Below are 19223 nucleotides of genomic sequence, written 5' to 3' on the forward strand. Positions count from 1 at the left end.
TTTGAGTTATAAAGATGAATTGATTTATTGTTTTGTGTCAGGTGCTTTTCTTACAGATGTTTTCAAACGGCAACTTTTACTTTCTGGTCATTTTCCTAACATGTATACCTGAGCCAGACAGCCGAATCATGCTAACTAGGACACTGGACAACAAATTAATAAGAGGTTTCTTGAATTAAAGCTTAATTCATATTTAAGTTATGTCATTGAGTATGAAGCACAACTGTGCATTTGGCTTGGCAAGTCCACATTCGATCTTAACATGAAAAAAAAGGGATGCAAACCTGATCCATAATCCAGAACTTTTCATATGAAATCAGATAATGCCATATCATTACAATTTATCAACTGGGACTGTAGCTTGTTCTGTACAAACACTTCCCTGTGAGAGTAGAAACGATAATTTACAGTAACAAAACTGCATGCCATTGCAAACACAATGTGTTCATTTGTCATGTACTATCAGATGACCGACAGCAGTTCACTGTGGCAAAAGTATGTCTGCGTCACTTATGACTAACATAGTGGGAGGGTTTGCGTGGCCTGGTAATTCTTTGAATGAACTAAACCTCATTTACATTCTCTCTATAGGAGAAACACTACGCTACAGTACAAAGACAGGGGGCGTTCAAGATCATGAAGATAAAGTTTTATTATGAAATCAGGAATGGATATAATTTTCAGTCAAAAGTATGAATGCCTTTTTACAAGAACTTAAGATGGACCAAGGCAATGGGACTGTAAATAAAGATAAGAACAAAAAGGAAAGTGGTTTTTAAAAGTAAATAACTACAGACCTACTGTATATGCAAAACAGATCAATTTAAGCATCACAGAGAGACAGTAAATTAAGTGGCATTCTCTCAAAATAAAGGAACATGCTTTTGAGTGTACATATTATCATACAATATAGAATATTCAAAAACAAAGTGTCACAATTGAATTATATCTCTGTACATCCTTCATCCAAAGTAAGTTGTTCAGAAATATGTTGACACTTTTCTGTCACTGTTTTAGACACCACAGTAACAGTTAAAGACTCTAAATGAGAACATATGTAAAAAAACAACAACAAATATAGAGAGTAGACGCTTACACTCTTCTCACTAGACATAGCTATGACTGCAGGAACTGCAATATAAAACACTATAAAACAAAAGACAGCTGATAGATGCAACTTAATGTGTACTTAAACAGCCAATACTGATAGTCTTCATTCAAAACTTTCATTTCTATTTTAATGTCTGATTTTTTTTTTGTACTGCAGAGTGCCAATCTCAGCAATTAGTCAATGAATACTGTGTTCACTTGAACACAGATGGTCAACAAAACTGGATTTTTTGTATGTCTTTTTAAGAACCATTAAACATCTGAGTTTAGATTAGTCTGTTACATTACATTTCTATTTTTCAATCTCAAACTTGTTAACAGATATGCTCGACAAAACACCATCAAACTACAAGCATTCTCTGCCTTCGTGATCCCTGTTTTGAGTATAGCATGAGATGAGGTATTTCTCCCACTCCGAGTCCTGTTTCTTCATTTTCACTTGACCAGCGCCTTCAAAGAAAAAGACAATAGATGTGGAGTGAAAATTTGTCGGGCCAAACTGAGGGAGGATTGTGCATAAAAATGAGTGCTGCTCTGTCATACACAGGCTACACTGCCATCTACTGTAACTGCACAACTTGGTGTAAACAATTTCCATACTTATGCTCTACTTACTTCTTTTCACTGGGCCAAAGTTTTTCAGTTTGTTGTGCTTTGCGTGTCCATTCTGGGCCAGCCTCAGAGACAGTGATGCACCCCTCCTAAAACAATAATAATAAAACAGTTTTGCTGCTCAAATATTGGTCTGTTCCTGGCCTTCAAATCAAACAATACACACATTATTTTAGAATCAGTCACAGTACAGTCACCATACTACTTTCTAATTCAAGAAAATACACATTTGTACAAAGAGTGTGTCTAAAATAATAATTGGGTACACTTGTTGGCACAAACAGCATTAATGGGTCAATAAAAAAGGACCACACTAAAGTACCTCATTGCTCCAAGCTTTCCCTTTTCCAGGAACAGCTCCACCGTGACTTTGGGCCCCTGTGGGTACAGTCTGGCATAAAGCGTCCTGTTGTGAACCATCGCTTGGAACCAGCCCACTGCCTCTTCAGACCAATCACCTCCATTCACAGGCGTCACCTAAGGGGGGAGGAAACAGACAAAAACTACCATGAACTAGGATAATTCATTTCCTTCATCACCCAGCAATAGATAAGGCTGTGACTAATAATGTGGACAAACGCCAGCTCTGTAACCGAGTCTACACTCTCACGGCAAAGAACAGTATATTCACCAAGTCCATGTATGCAAATCCTGGAGGGGGTTCATTTGCACGGCTGTCGCTATACATATGTGTTCACTAGGAGATCTTATGTGGTACCACATACATTTAAGGATGTTTGTATACCGTTTTTCTTTCCAATACTTGAGCTAGTTTGTCTAGAGATTCAAAAACTGAAGGCCTACACTACTAACCCCTGCCTGACAACACCAGTACCAAGGAGCATTGGATGCTTCAAACTTTGGCTTTTTAAAAAGTGCAATTTTCCCAAATAAAATTTCACTAAATTGATGATATATTGATAAATCTGTCTGATGTGTCATTCATTGCAAGCACAATAATGTTGTGTGTATATAGCAACATGTGTTTGATGACCAAATTCAGAGCACATTCACAGCAAAACTCAACTCAGAGGCAGTTGCATGCCTCAATGTTGGCAGGAGTGTAACTCACTGTGTTGGCTTCTATAGTGGATTGCTGAAGATTTATTATTTTCTAATGGGAAAAAAATGACTAGGGTAGATACTGGTGTACTTGTAAATACATACCAACATTAATATAGCATCACATATATTTCTAATGCTTCTGTATCATCACAACTCTGTAAATATATGATAAGATACACTACTGGTCAAAAGTTTTAGAACACCCCAATTTTTCCACTTTTTTATTGAAATCCGAGCAGTTCACGTCCAGTGAATAGCTTTAAATGGTACAAAGGTAAGTGGTGAACTGCCAGAGGTAAAAAAAAAAAAAAAAGAAAAAAAGAAAAAAAATAGGGTAAGATTATCCAAAACTGAAAAAGAATGTACATTTCAGAATAATACAAAAAGGCCCTTTTCAGGGTTGGTGTTCTGCAGCAATTGAGGTTAGTCAAGCCTTGAAAGATGGTGCTGCCAATTCTTACAGGTGTCCCAACCTTGATTACTTCCAACTCCCTCTGTCTGTATAAAAGTAGTGTTGGAACACACTGTGGTACCGTACCCTTGTGAGCAATATTTGAACAGTCTTGTACTCCAGAAAGTAATGTGTTGCTTAATAAATGGCAAGAAAAAGGTACCAAAGGTGGCTACTTCCATGAGATGTTTTCATCTTAGAGCACAATAAGACATTGAACTGCATAATTTTCAATAAAAACCTGAAAAATTGGGGTGTTCTAAAACTTTTGACCAGTAGTGTATGAGTTTAACATTGTCTATAAAGGCACCACTCACATTTGCTAGTGAGACCTTTGCAGCTTGAAGTGGTAGTGTGGTCATCTCTGGGGTCAGCTCCTTGATATTCAACACTGACAGACAGGCAGTGTCACCATAGTCCAGCCGCTTCACCTCCACCTTGATAGATCTCTCGCTCCCAGCACCATCTGTGGAGTCGTTATCTGATATCCAAAACACACGAGAGTGTGGCAGGTTGAGCTGAAAAACCCTGTAAGGAATTCCCAAATGGCTACAGGCAAGTAAAGAGACACTACTACCATCTAGAGGAATGCATTTGCAAAATCATTCCAAATCACAAAACTGGACCCACCTCCACTTACACCACATATCTTGGTCACCCGAGCCCTGCACCATTGTTCATGCTTAGGAAACCAGCCCATTACATGAGTTCCAATGTCTGGAATGCAGTTCTGCTCAGCATATGAGCTACTAGCTTTCCAGCTGCTGCAAATGAGAAGAAAAATAATGACAACCAGAAACACGTGGATTATTAAAAAAGAAAGAAAAAAATCTACAAAGAAAGCAGCAATGAACAAAAAGGGAACAGTGGCTGTTTAAGTTCTGTTTTTGCGATCAATGAGGCTGAGAAAGTACAGGCAAGAGATTAGAATTCATACAGAACGACTCACTGCATGATAAGGGCCTGCAGTTTTGAGATGAAGTCTGCGTGTTGGATGTAGAAGTTTCCTGGGCTGACTATATGAGACACCACAACCTCGGTCTCTTCAAACTTACGGACCTGAAACTCAGGAATTTCTGTATTGATAATTGCAGGCGCTTTTTCTTCAGCAGGATTCTTCTTATGTTCTGGTTCTGTGTGATGGTGTGTTTGGGATTCCAGCTGGATATTTTCAGAGTTCTCCACCTGAGTTGTTACATTTTGGCAGCCTTTATCTTCCAAGGGTTGTGCTTCAGGGACATCTTGTCCCACCTCTGTGAAGATGTCTCCAATATCCCACAATTCAGTCTTTGTTGCAATCACACAAGTGTAGGTGAGAGAGCCACTTGATTCCACTCTCTCCACTCTCTTCCGTCTGAAGACTGGCGCATGGTTCTCAATGCCTGTGTGCAATGCTTTTGGTGCCAGTGCAGTCATCAGGTCTTCTGTCACCACCTGTCTAAACTGGTAGGTTTGTGTTTTGATTGCAGGTGACATGGGCTGTGGTGAATCTGGGGTGCTCATGCTTTTACTCCACTCCATGACAGTGACCTCTAGTGCCTCCATACTTTTCACTTTAGCTCTGAGGAAGTGGAGCAGCTGAGAGGATGTTAGTTTTTGGTGTTGCACCTGGACATCTTCGCCGCAGCCCCAGCTCATTAGCGGTGTTATTTTCATTGGTTTAGGGTTTCTGATCACTGGGAATATAGCCTGTAAAGGAGGTAGTAGTAGTGGCGGTGGTGGTGGTGGCCTCTTAGTGCTAATCTCAGGACTCTGAATGACGGCAGGTACCGGAGCCCCAACATCTGGTGAGCATTTCTCCTTCACAACCACTGTATCATCATTTTCTTCTGCTTTTAAGTGAGAGGATGAGCTTACAGTTATCAGGTCATCTTGCTGGACCACTGCAGGCTGGGAGAAGAACACATTTTTGAAGTGCTGCAGGGAGTGTGTGGCTCCAAGCACCTGGACTGCTTTGGCTATTGAATTCAGCATGAGCGAGTTCTGCAACATGGGCCCAAACTTGAGAACATCTGTCTTGTGGATCCTTTTGTCTTTGCGTGGCTTAAGATGGTTTGTTGTCGCTCCATTTCTGGCACAAACTTGTGACCCTGCATCAAAAAGAAAAAAAGAAAGAACAGAAACAGAGAGTTTTCCGTGTTGCACTGAAAATCACATCAAAATTAGCAGTGCAACAGTATTGGTTCAAACTTTACGGTTTATTTCAGAACTTACCGACTGTGTGGTCCTTCAACAAAGTTGAGAGCTTAACAACAGCTTGACATTTTGCATCTAAAGTCGTTGCAAGGTCAGAGAATACATTTGCCGGTAAAGATGAATTCAGGAAACCTTGGACCTCTTCATAGGCCTGGGGAAAACGTGAGATGAGGTTATTTACCAAATGAGAAGTTTTTTTTAATACAAGTAAACAATGACGGCAAACTTTCAACAACAAATTTGGTCATCTATTCACCATTTGATATTTGCTTATGATAGTTGAAACTGGGTTATAGACAGTCTGTAGTAGGCTAAAAAATATAAGTTTGAGAAATTATTTTCAGTTTCAAGAGTACTGTGAGGTAGGGGTGAGTATTGGCAAGAACTTCACAATACGATACGCATCACGATACTTGGGTCACCATACGATAGTATCATGATATATCACGATATCACAATATTGTGATATATTGCGATATTCTACACAGTAAAATAAGAAGAAATAGGGATGGTGTATATGTAAATCACAATATTACTCAAAATTGATAGGAGAAATTAAGTAAAAAAAACATATCTGAATGAAAGGAACTTTTCCACTTCATTGTTTCTGAAATACTGAAGTCGTATTTTAGTTCCAACTCGGCTAAAATATGAATTTTTACTTTTGCAAAAAAATCGATATTAAGACTTGAAATATTGGTATTATATCGGAGGTCAAAGTATTGCAATATATTGCTGTATCGATATTTTTTCACACCTCTACTGTGATGACTAGGGTTGCAAAATTCTGGGAACTTTCAAAGTAAGAAACTTTCCATGGGAATTAACTGGAATAAACCATGAATTTACTAAATTGAAGGTTGTCTCTTAATAGGGAACTTAAATATAGTTGGGGAAAATATATTTTAGCATTATCCTGACTAAAACAACAACAAGTACAGTTAAATATCTATGCAGAGCCATCAACAAGGCTGGACAGTGACACTGAAGAGGAAGAGTTGGAGTTGGATGCTGAGGAAGTGGACATGGAGGATGTTGATGAGACCCAGGAAGAGCCCACTGCCTGAAAGGGTTTAGCAAAAATGCAGAGGCTAGGCTTGAGAAGCTTGAGAGAAGATGCTTTTTTATTTGCATGTTGAATGGGACTTTTTGGAGGGAGATGGGCTCTTTTCATTTAACATTTTGAATGGGACTTTGTTGGGATTGCATTTTTGTTAATTTTTGAATGGGTTGGGTCGTGGGGATGAGTAATATTTAACTCAACATTAATGTTTTTGTTCTTCAATGAAATAACAGATTGTTCAAAAAAATATTTAACACTTAATAAAGTTCTACTTACAAATAAATCTGTTTTAATTGTATTATTTTGGATGAATGTCTGCTTTTAACAAAACAAACATTTATGCTTGGATATTATACAGTTCAAAATGCAGCAGCTCATCTTTTAACAGGAATGAAACCATGTGCCCACATCACCCCCATTTTAGCTCATCTACACTGGCTGCCTGTTGATTTTAGGATTGATTTTAATATTATTTTATTGACTTTTAAAGCACTACATGGACTTGCCCCTCATATATATTTATATATATTTATATATATATATATATCAGAGCTTTTCTCCCCCTACAATCATGATCTCAGTCTGAGATCCTCTGGCAGTGCTCCGTTAGCTGTTCCAAGGACCCGACTGAAACCAAAGGGGACAGGTCTTTTTCAGTCAGGGCTCCTACACTCTGTAACAGCCTGCCAGAGGAGCTCAGACTTTTGGAGTCAGTCCCGTGTTTTATGTCATTACTCAAGACACATTTTTACAGGAAAGCTTTAATTGTGTGATTTTATTTAATTTGAGCTCTGATTTTAAGGGTCTGTTTTATAAGTTTGTAGATTTTTTAAGCTTTTATTTCATTTTATTTTTTAATCGCTTAATTTTGCTTTGCACTTCTTCTTGTTTTTATTGCCCACTGTAAAGCACGTTGATACTTGTATTGAAAAGTGCTATATAAATAATGTATTATTATTATTATTATTATTATTATTATTATTATTATACCTTTCCATTAAAGTACCCTCAATTCCCAGTTAACTCCCATAAATTTCCATAATTCCCTTGGAAAATGTCCAATTTGGAATATGCCCAAAATTCCCCCGGTTTAACTTCCCATGGAAATTTACTGGAAACTTTCCACCCCAATGCAACCCTAGTAATGACTTAATTTTTGCCATTTCATAATACTACAAATTGAATCATTTTACTTTTACAAATACATTTATTGTAGCTCTGACAATGTCTACATGCAGCACTTCGATTACAACATAACAATCCTAGCTAACCACTTAGACTTGACCATGTGTCCAACATGCTTTTAGCTAGCTTACTTATTTTACAGAAACTCTTGACATACAAAAAATGCGCGAATTTCAAATGAGTTACCTTATTTGTGAAGTGAAGCAGCTCCTGTTCAAGTGTATTCCTCGCATTTTCCAGCAGAAACAGCTTATAAGTTAGCTGCACTTTCTGTGTGACTATGGATGGGAGCGTCTGTCGGAGCACCACCTGCTGCAGAGGAGTCATGGTTGTCTGAGGAGGATGTTCATCTGCAGGTCGCTTCTGCCCGCCGGGTCGCTGTGTCTCGTCTGGCGGCTAACGCTAGCTCACTTGAAGGAAATACCTAGCCTAAAAAAAGAACCCGTAAATGAAGCGCTTTAACCGGATTAGGCGTCACTCTTCCTCCCCAGTTGTAGGTTAACGGCTTGAGATGATTTTCATTTTCTTTGCAGCCCTTTATGTTTCTTCTTCCAGCCGCTAACGAGCCGAGCACATGAGTGACGGGTGTCCTGCTCTTTCTTCAGCCTTCACCGCCATGTTGGAAACTCAACACACTGCCTTCATGTTGAGTAGTATCTAGGTTTATTCATGTTTGAACCATAGACTGTAAAAGGTTTGAACCAACTACATGTGGGTGTGGCGGTCCAGTATGCAGGTTTCCTACTCTGTCTTCAACGTATCTGTCACCCAAGAGAAAAACCCTCCTGTATGATCGTTTCTCTGGAGCAGCAATAATGTTCCTGGGTCAATTTGACCCGGGGCATATTCAATTATCCCAAAAATCCCAATACACATTTTTTTTAAATCTAATTTTTAACTCCATTACTAACCATTTAAATTATGATTTAGTCCATTGGTGTTTTTTAATTCTCACAGATCATGGTTGAATGAGGATAACTCACTCGTTTTTCATTCAAATTAATGTTAAACCTTTTTTTTTTAATGTACATTGGAAAGCCCCACATATAAATGCAATAGTTTCACATGACATAGATTTTTGTTTGTTTTATTTTACATTTTGAATGATTTTTTTTATGAAGTGATGTTGATAAATTAACACGAGACACCTCTTCTGTCCCAGATTTTTATGCTGCATTTAGCTGGTTTGGAAGGCATATATTGCCTAAAATAGACTTTTAAAAGAGTCAGTTTGACCCGCAACATAACAGGAGGGTTTAACATATTTTTTTTGCTTTATATTTCATGACTTTTCCTAATTCAAACGGGGGACAACTGGGTAAACAGAAAAATTCATATGATGATGTGTTCCAATTTCTTCCACACATTTTTATACGCATCCGTGTTCCTTGGGGTCAATTTGACCCCTGGCTTTATTAGCAGTTTAAAACCATAGACTGTATAAAATATGGACGTAGTATCCGTTACGTCACCCATCTGTTTTTGAAGCGCTATTTTGAGGCCAATCGGCGGTGGCAGCCATATTGCTGCTGTGAGGTAAAGAGGCAGGCTTTGAGCCTCCTAGCAAACAGCTGCAGTGTTCCCGCCTGTCAATCAAGTCAGCTGTGCCTCTCATTGGAAGGCTCATAATCTCATTATCTTCAAGATTGCTACGTTAGAAAAAAATTCACCCCCGTACAGTGTGTGCCAATCGAGACATGAGCTATCCAGACTACACTCGTCTTTTGTACTAGGCTGTAAATGTGTTTATTTCTGCTGTAAAGATTGTCTGTTTTGAATTGGTGTGTATGTGGTTTAAAGTACTTCTGGAGCCAGCCTCAAGCGGATCCTCGATGAACTGCAGTTTTTAGCACTTCCCCATTGGACTCATATTTTTAGACGGGAGGTTGCCGCTTGTTTAAAACATAATAAATATCTACTTTTTTAACCAAGCGGCAAACTCCAGTCTAAAAATATGAGTCAATGTTGAAGTGTTAAAAGCTGCAGTTCATAGAGGATCCGCTTGAGGCTGGCTCTGGAAGTACCGGATGTCACATAAACATGAATGGGGAAAAGACGATCTTTACAGCAGAAATAAACATGTTTACAGCCTGGTACAAAAGATGAGTGTAGTCTGGATAGCTCATTTCTCGATCTGCTCTCACTGTGAGGGGGGGGAATTTTTTTTCTAACGTTCCAATTTTGAAGATATTGAGATTACTAGTCTTCCAATGAGAGGCACAGCCTGCCTCTGCCTGTGGGAACACTGTAGCTGTTGGCTAGGAGGCTCAAAGCCCGCCTCTTTACGTCACACTGGGTCGACAGAAGCAATATGGCTGCCGCAGCCGATTGGCTTCAAAACAGCGTTCAGAAACAGATGGGTGACGTCACGGATACTACGTCCATATTTTATACAGTCTATGCTTTGTACACATTTGTATTGGTTGTTTTTGGATGATACTGAGGTCCCTATAACATACAATTTTATTATCTAGAAAAACCTCCCTCTGCTTTAGAGCCCTAATCTGACATCACCATACCTGTCGCACTGTGAGAACTTCTGATAGGTCAAACAACATACGACAAGGGGGACATTTCTTTCCCATGAGAACATTGATATTTGCTGTAGTGTGGGGTGGGAAATACTGTCCTGTGAAGACACTGATGATTCACACAACATAGGGGTGGAGCTGACATATAGAAGAATGCACAGCTCAGTAAAATTTGAGGATAACAGGAGGGCTAAAGCTGCTTAATATAGCCTGCTTCAGAGAGGTGTGTGTGCAGATGTGGAAATCTCACTGATTAACGTTGGTCACAATGAACATAGCTCGTGACGCACTTAGTAAGATATAAGAGATAAGATATACTTTATTTGTCCCCCAACGGGACAGGGGAATACAACAATGTACTAACATAGTTAAAAAATATAATAACATTAGTAATAGCAATGACAAGGGTAAAATATAATATAATAAAATAAAATAAAATAGAATAAAATAAAGTAAAAATAAAATAAAATATGGCAACTATTACGGATGTATACACACTATGTACACGTCTATCTGATAAATAGATAAGGTAAGTTATTGTACGATAAAAATTGCACGAGGTTATTTAAAAACAAACATACACAGTATGAAAAACAGTGCGATTCAGATAGATACAGTAGTTATTTGTGAATGTGCCAAGTCACATAGTAACTTCCATGTAGTGCAATTTGGTAAATTGTGTGTTGGGAGGCCAGATTTATCAATCAACAATGGATGAACATGTAATATATGGAACACTAATGTTATTAATGAGAGATGTTTCATGGGTACTTTTCTGTGAATTCACAATAGGCATATAAATATCTAACTTCTTTTTTTTTTATTTTACTGAGTATTTGCAACATTGTGCATCTTGGTTGTCTTCTGTTTGACGAACTCTAACTCCATGAGAATTATTCTACAAACTCCTTGTGTATACCTGGTCAATAAAGCCGAGTCTGAATTCTGAATGTGAAGTGTGTACTTAATATTACAGACTCACATGTGTTCCCTATTTTTGTTTCCTCTAATGAAAAAGAGAAAACAAGAAAGTAATCTTTACAAACTTTTGCAAGGAGGAACTTCTAATATATTGCAGGGAAGGTTTTTATATATTATAAACAAAGCCTTAATAATGTCTTTTAGTGAATTGCTGTTAAACCAATAACATGTTAAAGAAAGAAGAACACTACCTTTTTTGTGAAGACAGAGTAATGCTAAATAAATAAAAGTAAACAAGGCAGCAACACAAACCTCTTGATAATTAGACAACTCTGTCAAGGGTTGGGTTTAGAAGAAAAGTGAGAAAGTAAATTGTCCTTGGTAAGAGATATTTCCTCAGACTTTGGTTTAAATGATGACAACAGTTTACTGGAAATAATGAGATAAAATAAAAATGCAGTTAGCCTGGAGGGAGGCACTGACAGGGTTTTTGAATACTGGCCCTGGTGTGCTAACACACAAGCTTCTTCCAATGCCTAAATGCCAGCTCCTATTAATCACCAAGAAGAAGAATGAATACAATTTGCTAGTTGCATTCCTATGGTTTTACACCTAATACTATCCACACAGTGTTCTTTTCTCTGCATGCTCTTTGCTTGAACTTGTCAAGCTGCTACTTGATCTAAATCTTGTGGGTGGGGCAACAAAGACATTTACTTCAGTTACACTGCTTAAGAAGCAGATTGATAAAGGAATCCTGGCTGCTTTAACTGAAGCTGACATCACTGTACAGCTATACCCAGTGGACAAGTGGTTACGGGCATGAAAACGGCAAAATGCCATTTTGCATCTGCTTAAAGGGGAAAGATGTGTCAATAAGAAGACAGTAAGAGCATTGCTCAACAGGATCACCCTGCATGACACTTTTACCACAGGCTGAACCGCTTGTTGAAATTGTGATACAATAATTCTAAATTGTGTAACCTTTTTCCTTTCTTAGATTTATTTTACACTGCAGCATGTCATCAGGCTTCATACTTTTCCCTCTCACAATGTCTGTTTGTAATAGTGTTGTTCGTTTATTTAAATATGTATCTGCTACATGGAGGAGTCTGTTTTTCTTCAAACTATGGATCCAAATTCAGCATGATTTATTGAGTGTGAATGCACCTCGCTCTGAATGATAGTTGCCTTCCAGTCAATGTTTTATGACTTGGTGGAGTTCAAATTGCTCAAATAAGAACATAAATTCACAGACATCAAAGTTCTAGCCATCTGAAACCTAGTCTTTAATTTTTCACTAGTAGAGATGTGGGTGTTTTTCTTGAATAAGGGCTGCCAACAGCTTCTCGTTATTGGGAACACTACATTTATTTTAACGGCACATTTACTATTGTACTTAATGACATCTTCTGGGGATCAAAGCCAAATATAATATAAATGACAGAAAACAAACAAATGCGGGTATCAATATTTCTTAAAGATAATAAAAATGTCTTTACAACATGAATAAGATCAACTCAAAAAACGTCTCTTTTTGGTGTTGCAAACTGGTCTCGTGAAGATTCTGGGAATGTTGAGCACGCCTTCACAGACGTCAAAACATCTGAGCCAAAATTAAACTTAGAAACATTTCACAGAAAAGGATGGGCATAAAATCCTCTGCCTGATTAGTGATTTTGGCAAACACGTAACCAAACAACTTGAGAGTAAATAAGGCCAAATTTAATCATCATATTTTGGCAGCAGGACACACAGATTAATGCATGTCATTCAGATTAACAAGGGAGAGAAAGTTTTAATGGAGCTTGAAAGAAAATCAGGACAAAATCATGTGCCAGATGACAAGGATTTTACAGCATTTCATTAAGTAACGGTCTGTTAGTTTTTACAGTCTATGCAGCCATTAATCCTAACTTCTGTTTATAAGAAAAGCCGTCAGAGTTCTGGTACATTTGGTGCAGCCTGCTCACCAAATGTGTTTGGTTTCTTACCCTCTGCATAAAAAATGAACACAATAAACCAGAAAAACATATCTTAGAAATCACACAATTAAGGACCCCTGTGTGCAACACAACTTTCTGGTAAACACAATCAATACTGTTATTAACACAGTTAAAAATAAAGCAATTACTACCATCTGTCCAAAGTGTATTTCCTGTGACTTTGTATGAAACAAACATGGCACTGCATTGTTTTCTAGATATTCTGTCACTGAAATGTTTCCATCACTTGTAAAGCATACGGTGTCATTAATGTCAGGCAGGTTTATCTTTAGCTCATCTAGGACTGTTAGCCATTTACCTTCACAACAGTTAAAATTATTTCTACTTATATACATGAGATTTAGGTGTGCAGATAGAGCAAGAATCAAAGACTGGTTTAAAGACATAAAATCATTATTTGTTATGTCAAGTTCTCTCAGAGGAGAGCAGCTTAAAGTGCTGGGTATCATATCTAGGTGGTTGTTAGAAATGTTCAGGTGAGTCAAAGCTGGCATGCAGGGTAAAGAAAGATCAGAGCTGGTCATGTTTATTTCACTGAGAATCAAGGACTCAAGAGTGTTTTGCACACCTTCAAATGCACTCTCTTGCATCACCATATTTGGATTTCCTGCAAGGTTCAGAGAACGCAAAGAGGTTTTCAGAAATGAGTTTGACTGAAGCATTTCTATGCTGTTTTTCTGAAGATTTAGATCTTTAAGAGTCCTTAACTTCCCAAAGAGAACACAGGAGGAGTTGAGCTTTATTTGCCGAGATGACTGAGAGCTTTGCAAATCATCCATCAAGGCACAAGGTTGTACAGAATTGTCTTGCAGATTTAATGTCTCTACTTTTTTGAGTGCTTCAAGAAATTGCTGGGAAATTGATGCAAGTCCATTACTTTGTAAGTCAAGGTACTTTAAAGCATGAAAGAAAAGCTGCCGAGGGCTTCCTGGTTCCGTATGTTCTCTAATATTCCACATGATGTTTTGTAGACAATTGAAGCTAAAATTCAGAGTTTCTAAAGATGATAAAAGGCTCAAAGTCTCTAAGGGGAAAGACCTGAAGTGGTTGTAGCTCAGGTCGATGTAAGTCAGTGGCATTAGCCTCCAGTTTGAGTGTAGGTTGTTTTTTTTGACTATTCTCTCCCTCATTAGCTCGCTATACAGAGCGTTGACTTCTGACACCATAGTAGCCTCTGAACCCAAGGCACCAATCATGTTATTCTGTAAGTATAAATACTTCAAACTATTTATCTTTGGAACAATCGGGAAATAAATGAGTTTGTTGTGACTCAGATCAAGAATTTCAAGCATGTAAAACCGGTTTTCCTCACGTGTAACAAAGAACTCCACAGAATTTCTACTCAGATTCAGATATTTAACTTGATGTAGTTTAAAATCACAGATATTTGCTAGGTTATTTTTGGCCAAGTTGAGCATCTCTAAATGGTTCAGTGTTTCAAATGTCCCCTGTTCTATCTCTGATATCAGATTGTCATCAATAGTAATGGACCTCAAACCTTTACTCTCCTTGAACAACTTGTGCGAAAGTCTTGTTACAGCATTTCCCGTCATCTTAAGTTGATCAAGAAAAGGTTTGTTTTGAAGGTACAGCTCCACTGCATCATCACTCAACCTGTTCATTGATATGTCCAAACTCCTCAGTCTGCTGATGTATCGGAAGGCTTTAGTGTTACTGCCAAGGTTGTTGTTCAGAGCATTTCTGGACAAATTCAACTCTTCAAGTCGAGCCAGCTTTTCAAAAGCTCCCTCGGAGATGAGATCCAGCTGGTTGGAGCTCAGGTCCAGCTGCTCCAAGTATGGCAGTGCAAGTGTGTGCAACTGTCTGATGAAGTTATTGGACAGGTCTAGTCTTCTCAGCCTTACATCCAAATCCAGGGGGACAGAATAGAGACTCTGGTTGTTCCAGGACCCCTCCTTGGAATGAAAGGAACATTAATCATAATCATAATCATAGAGTGAACCATGGAAACCAAAGTCAAACAACCTTAACAGTTCTAAGATCTCAAACACAGCAGAAAATTTGCAACTTGAAGGACTTAAAAATTGCAATGGTATTACACTTTTTTGATGATTCACAGTAAGCTTACCTTTGGCTGGAGATGTGTCAGTCCAGTTATACAGAGGTCATGGCTGAACGACCAGAGTAGTAGAAGATGAGAAAACATGTGTCTGACCATCCTCCCTCTGCTGCTGTTCTGAGCACTGTACCACAGCTGTAAGGGCTCGTAAACACACTCACACACCCTCTTATACCCATGCTACATAAAAAAAAGAGATAGGGAAAACAGCTGCAGACACCAGATAGGCACTGAGGATAGTATATTTAGACAATAAAGGCTTGGCCACTGAGATAGGACACCTTCTATTAAGAAACTGTAAAAAACACAAACCCTTAAATTTGAATAATTTTTATTTAGTTATTCTTCTGTGCTTAATATAACCATTTAAAGATTCATGAATTCAAACAAAACTTAAATGGAAATATCACCAAAGAACATATTTTCACCTCTGTATATTTTTATTAACTACAACTTTAATATAATATACAGTATTTGGCTGCATAGTGTTAAGGATTTCATGTCAACCAGGATATACCCCCAAAGCGGTATAAATTTATACCTTTGTTTGTTCCTGACAAAGTCTTAGGAACACGGAAACTGTTCTAAAATAGATGAGAGGAACAAATAAACAGACAGTGTGGAGGTGGAGCTGCAGGGAAGCCCCCAGCAAAGTATAAAGAGACATGCTAAAATAGACTGATGAAAGGGGGTGGAATCACATATAAACAAAGCTAGACGGCAGGCCCAGGTGGAGGAAGGTACACTTTGAAGGTTTAAAGCTAAACATATTTTTAAAGTCTTGAAAAGATGATGATGAACAGTTCATTTAAAAAAAGAAAAGTTACCCAGCAGTTTTCCTAACACTGTCACTCTGTCCTTTATCAGCTTCCCGTCACACAGCTCAGTGTCAGTTTCCTACATCCTGAAACATTGAGCTGCATTGTTATCATCTCCGTACTGTCTTTTTTCAATTTAGCTGTATGACACCAAAAAAGGTGGCTTCTGCGTCCAGAGAGATGAAGGCCTGGGGCTTGTCTGGTGTCACTAACTGTAGCTCATCGTCCTGATGCAGCTGCACTATGCCTGTCAGAAAAAAATACACAGTATAGGAAGGCATTAGAGGAGATATAACACAGGTGATTCATTATAGAACCAGAAAATCTGCTATAACATCTATGAGGCTACTATAGGCTATCAGCTTCAGCAATATATTGTCAAAGAAGGCCAAGTTAAGTTAAACTTATCACGTACTTGCTGTGGTATCAAGCACATAATATAAAATATTATTTGTACCTCTCTGATATTTTGATGTTTCATTCATATATCTTTGATGTTTTGAGAAAACTGCCACAATAAGGCTAAAGAAACATCTCAACTATTTAAAGAGGCCTAATCTTTCTTGGTAAGGATAGATGAGATGATTAAGATAGCATTGTCATTTATAGGTTAGTGTTAGCAGCCAACTTACTTAACTTATCACAAAGAGGAGACACAGAGGGAGTTAGTTAGCCATGATTTGTTCATGTGACTCAATCCCCCTGGGAGCATTCTCCAAACTGTTTGAAAGTAACAACACACTTCACAATAAAAATGAAGTTAGCAGCTCTTTTGCTTTGCTTAGCACAAAGACTGGAGACAGAGGGAAACAGCTAGCCCTGATGTACTTAGTGGTGACAAAAACCTCTGTCAGCAACACTTAATGAGTTAACAAACAATGAATCATTTACACCTGATGCCTTTTATGATGAATCAAGAATTACAATTTAGAGCTGATGCGTGCTGATGCGTTGTGGTTTGAGAAAGAGAAAGAGAAAAGAGAGAGAGAGAGAGAGAGAGAGAGAGAGAGAGAGAGAGAGAGAGAGAGAGAGAGAGAGAGAGGGAGAGAGAGGGAGAGAGAGAGAGAGAGAGGGAGAGAGAGGGAGAGAGAGAGAGAGAGAGAGAGAGAGAGAGAGAGAGAGAGAGAGAGAGAGAGAGAGAGAGAGAGAGAGAGAGAATGGCCTTTTTTGGCGATTTATACCCGATACTGATGCTGGTACTTTCAGTGATATAAAAATAAAAAAATGCAATGCTTGAAAGGCAACTCCCATGACAAATACTGTTCATTTAACAACTTTAATATACAAATCCTTTGGTGGCCTTTTTTTAAACAATGAAATAAATTTAGAAAAACACATAAATAATTAACATCCTTTATTTAAATTCTCTGAGTGGAAAGCTTAAAACAGCCTCTTCAGTACAAAACTTTGGAGTAAGTTACCCTAAAAGAAGTGACACATGCGCTTTTATTTCGCATTTATTAATTAGTATCGATATTTTTTAGAGTAATCGACACTCAAATGAGTAGTGTGTGAGGATCGATATATCGATACCACAGAATCAATACGCCCACCACTAGTAGAAACCTCAAGGTGATGACAATAGTCAATAAAGTCAAACAACTTCTAAAAAAGATATAGTCGAGCACAGCAAACCATCACTTATACAACCAATGTTGTTTTTATTCTTAAGTTACAATATCAAGAGCTAGTAGGCTAATTTTGTGTAAGGTTTGAGCAGAGTTTGTCAAGTCTGAATTTAATCTACCTATTTCCTAGCTGTACATTTTAGCCATTCACCATTCACACATGGTAGTGGTGTTAATCTTTCCCCAATAAAGCAAATAAGCATGTTTCTCAAAACTGTAAAGCTATTTCTTTAAGTGGCCACACAGTAAGTGCCTCTCTGACCTGCTGTGTGGCATGTATTGGCAGGAGTATGATCTGGCATTTCTTGCAGGCAACGCAATAGCTCTGTTGATGTTATTCCTGTTCTAGTTGAACTCCAACTTTGAATAATATGACCCATAACAGCACTTTGGCTTGTGAACAGAACCTGTGAATTAAGCAGAACATTAGCAGAATAGTTGGAACAAATCAGATGTAAATCAACTTAGTTATGCTTGAATTAAAGTGACACAATACTTGTCCAAACACCAAGTAATAACCATCTTCTTGGACAACATTCTGTTTTTCCTTCTGTGAAATTGCATTTCCTCGCTGCGCAGAAATGGTCCAAGGGATCTCTAATATATTTCCTGTGGGAGCAGCCAGATACACTTATTCAAAATAATGGCATACGGTGGGTTGCTAAAGACACAAACTTGAATTCAGTTTTACTTCTAATGCCTGGTTGTTTGTTAGTGTTAGCTGTTAAATACAGGAATGATGTTGGAGCTGGCAAGAGGGGAAATAAACATAATACTTTAATTTTATTAACTCAGCATACACTGTTTATGTGCTCAATAACAGATTAGAGCGTAACTAATGGACACATTTTCAGTCCTCAGCTCTGACCCACCTCTGCAGCTGCTCTGTTCCCGTTTTACTCTCCTAGAAGAGATCTTCAGAGAACTCTGAGCTCTTTGCAAAGCACTTGCCTTTAAGTCCATAGAGAAAACAAAGCATTAGGAGAAAATGTATTATTGCAGCCTTATCTGAATACTCACTAATGGCATAAATCTCAGTAGTACAATGTCCAAGATGACTCCATCCCGCATAATCAGTGACATACCTCCATTGTTTTAGACATCTTGGCCAATTTCCCACTGACTCCCTCAGAACGTGGCTGATTTAATTGTAGAATTATGTCCCCTTGGAGTTTTCTAAAATCATTTTTTAAAATGCTGGCTCTGTGCACCAGGAAAAGACTAAGACAAAACATAAATACTAAGAGCGATAACAAAGTATTGTAAAGCATTATGAGACCTGCAAAGTGACTGGATGTCCTCAAGTTACTCAAATGGGTGAGGTCACACATCAGTTAACCCGGAAACCTAAAGTGTTCTGTTTCAAAATTAGTTTCTAAATGAGCAACTATCTTCTCTCTGCCTCTCAAGATGGAACTCATTTAGATTGAATGAAGACTACAGACAAAATTTATTGTATTGTGAAACTTGCAGTCAAAGTAAAAGCCACATTTTAATAAAGACAAAAGGCCTCACTCAAAGAACATCATTCGTTCTTGTCTGTACTCGTGCCAGCAG

The 19223-nt window shown here is 38.1% G+C and overlaps 3 protein-coding genes across 4 annotated transcripts; all 3 read right to left on the minus strand.

The window, feature by feature from the left end:
- Positions 1–634: 634 nt before the first annotated feature.
- LOC117816899 lies at positions 635–8468 on the minus strand. 2 transcript variants are annotated; one of them, XM_034689282.1, is made up of 8 exons: positions 7869–8468; positions 5453–5585; positions 4188–5328; positions 3869–4002; positions 3556–3719; positions 2045–2199; positions 1726–1811; positions 635–1560 (listed from the first exon to the last, which is right to left on the minus strand). In XM_034689282.1, the coding sequence occupies exons 1-8, from the start codon at positions 8007–8009 to the stop codon at positions 1457–1459; spliced, it is 2058 nt and encodes a 685-aa protein (XP_034545173.1). In that variant the 5' UTR covers positions 8010–8468; the 3' UTR covers positions 635–1456. The 2 variants fall into 2 exon arrangements, with proteins under 2 accessions (XP_034545173.1, XP_034545174.1); XM_034689283.1 differs by having other exon boundaries at positions 3869–3999; positions 7869–8465.
- Positions 8469–12858: 4390 nt separating this feature from the next.
- Positions 12859–15319, minus strand: LOC117817904 (transforming growth factor beta activator LRRC32-like). The gene is made up of 2 exons (XM_034690699.1): positions 15230–15319; positions 12859–15056 (listed from the first exon to the last, which is right to left on the minus strand). The coding sequence occupies exons 1-2, from the start codon at positions 15317–15319 to the stop codon at positions 13179–13181; spliced, it is 1968 nt and encodes a 655-aa protein (XP_034546590.1). The 3' UTR covers positions 12859–13178.
- A 734-nt stretch (positions 15320–16053) lies between these two features.
- Positions 16054–18937, minus strand: LOC117817938 (tumor necrosis factor ligand superfamily member 13B-like). The gene is made up of 6 exons (XM_034690748.1): positions 18753–18937; positions 18539–18627; positions 18358–18414; positions 18163–18275; positions 17929–18073; positions 16054–16285 (listed from the first exon to the last, which is right to left on the minus strand). Exons 1-6 carry the CDS (start codon positions 18935–18937, stop codon positions 16170–16172), a joined length of 705 nt encoding a protein of 234 aa, XP_034546639.1. The 3' UTR covers positions 16054–16169.
- Positions 18938–19223: the final 286 nt, after the last annotated feature.

The sequence above is a fragment of the Notolabrus celidotus genome, chromosome 8 (genome assembly GCF_009762535.1).
Source record: "Notolabrus celidotus isolate fNotCel1 chromosome 8, fNotCel1.pri, whole genome shotgun sequence".
In the NCBI taxonomy this organism is placed as follows: Eukaryota; Metazoa; Chordata; class Actinopteri; order Labriformes; family Labridae; genus Notolabrus; species Notolabrus celidotus.

Bases quoted from the DNA above. Each gene is read 5' to 3' on its own strand.
- LOC117817904 (XM_034690699.1), bottom strand. From the start codon at position 15,319: ATGGTCAGACACATGTTTTCTCATCTTCTACTACTCTGGTCGTTCAGC. The intron at 15,057-15,229 runs GTAAGCTTACTG...TTTCATTCCAAG, and splicing joins TGACACATCTCCAGCCAAAG to GAGGGGTCCTGGAACAACCA.
- LOC117816899 (XM_034689282.1), bottom strand. From the start codon at position 8,009: ATGACTCCTCTGCAGCAGGTGGTGCTCCGACAGACGCTCCCATCCATA. The intron at 4,003-4,187 runs GTGAGTCGTTCT...TCTCATTTGCAG, and splicing joins CTGCAGGCCCTTATCATGCA to CAGCTGGAAAGCTAGTAGCT. The intron at 1,812-2,044 runs GTACTTTAGTGT...TTATTGTTTTAG, and splicing joins GGAAAGCTTGGAGCAATGAG to GAGGGGTGCATCACTGTCTC.
- LOC117817938 (XM_034690748.1), bottom strand. From the start codon at position 18,937: ATGCTTTACAATACTTTGTTATCGCTCTTAGTATTTATGTTTTGTCTT. The intron at 18,415-18,538 runs GTGGGTCAGAGC...CCCTCTTGCCAG, and splicing joins GGAACAGAGCAGCTGCAGAG to CTCCAACATCATTCCTGTAT. The intron at 16,286-17,928 runs GTCAGAGAGGCA...TTTTTCTGACAG, and splicing joins CAATACATGCCACACAGCAG to GCATAGTGCAGCTGCATCAG.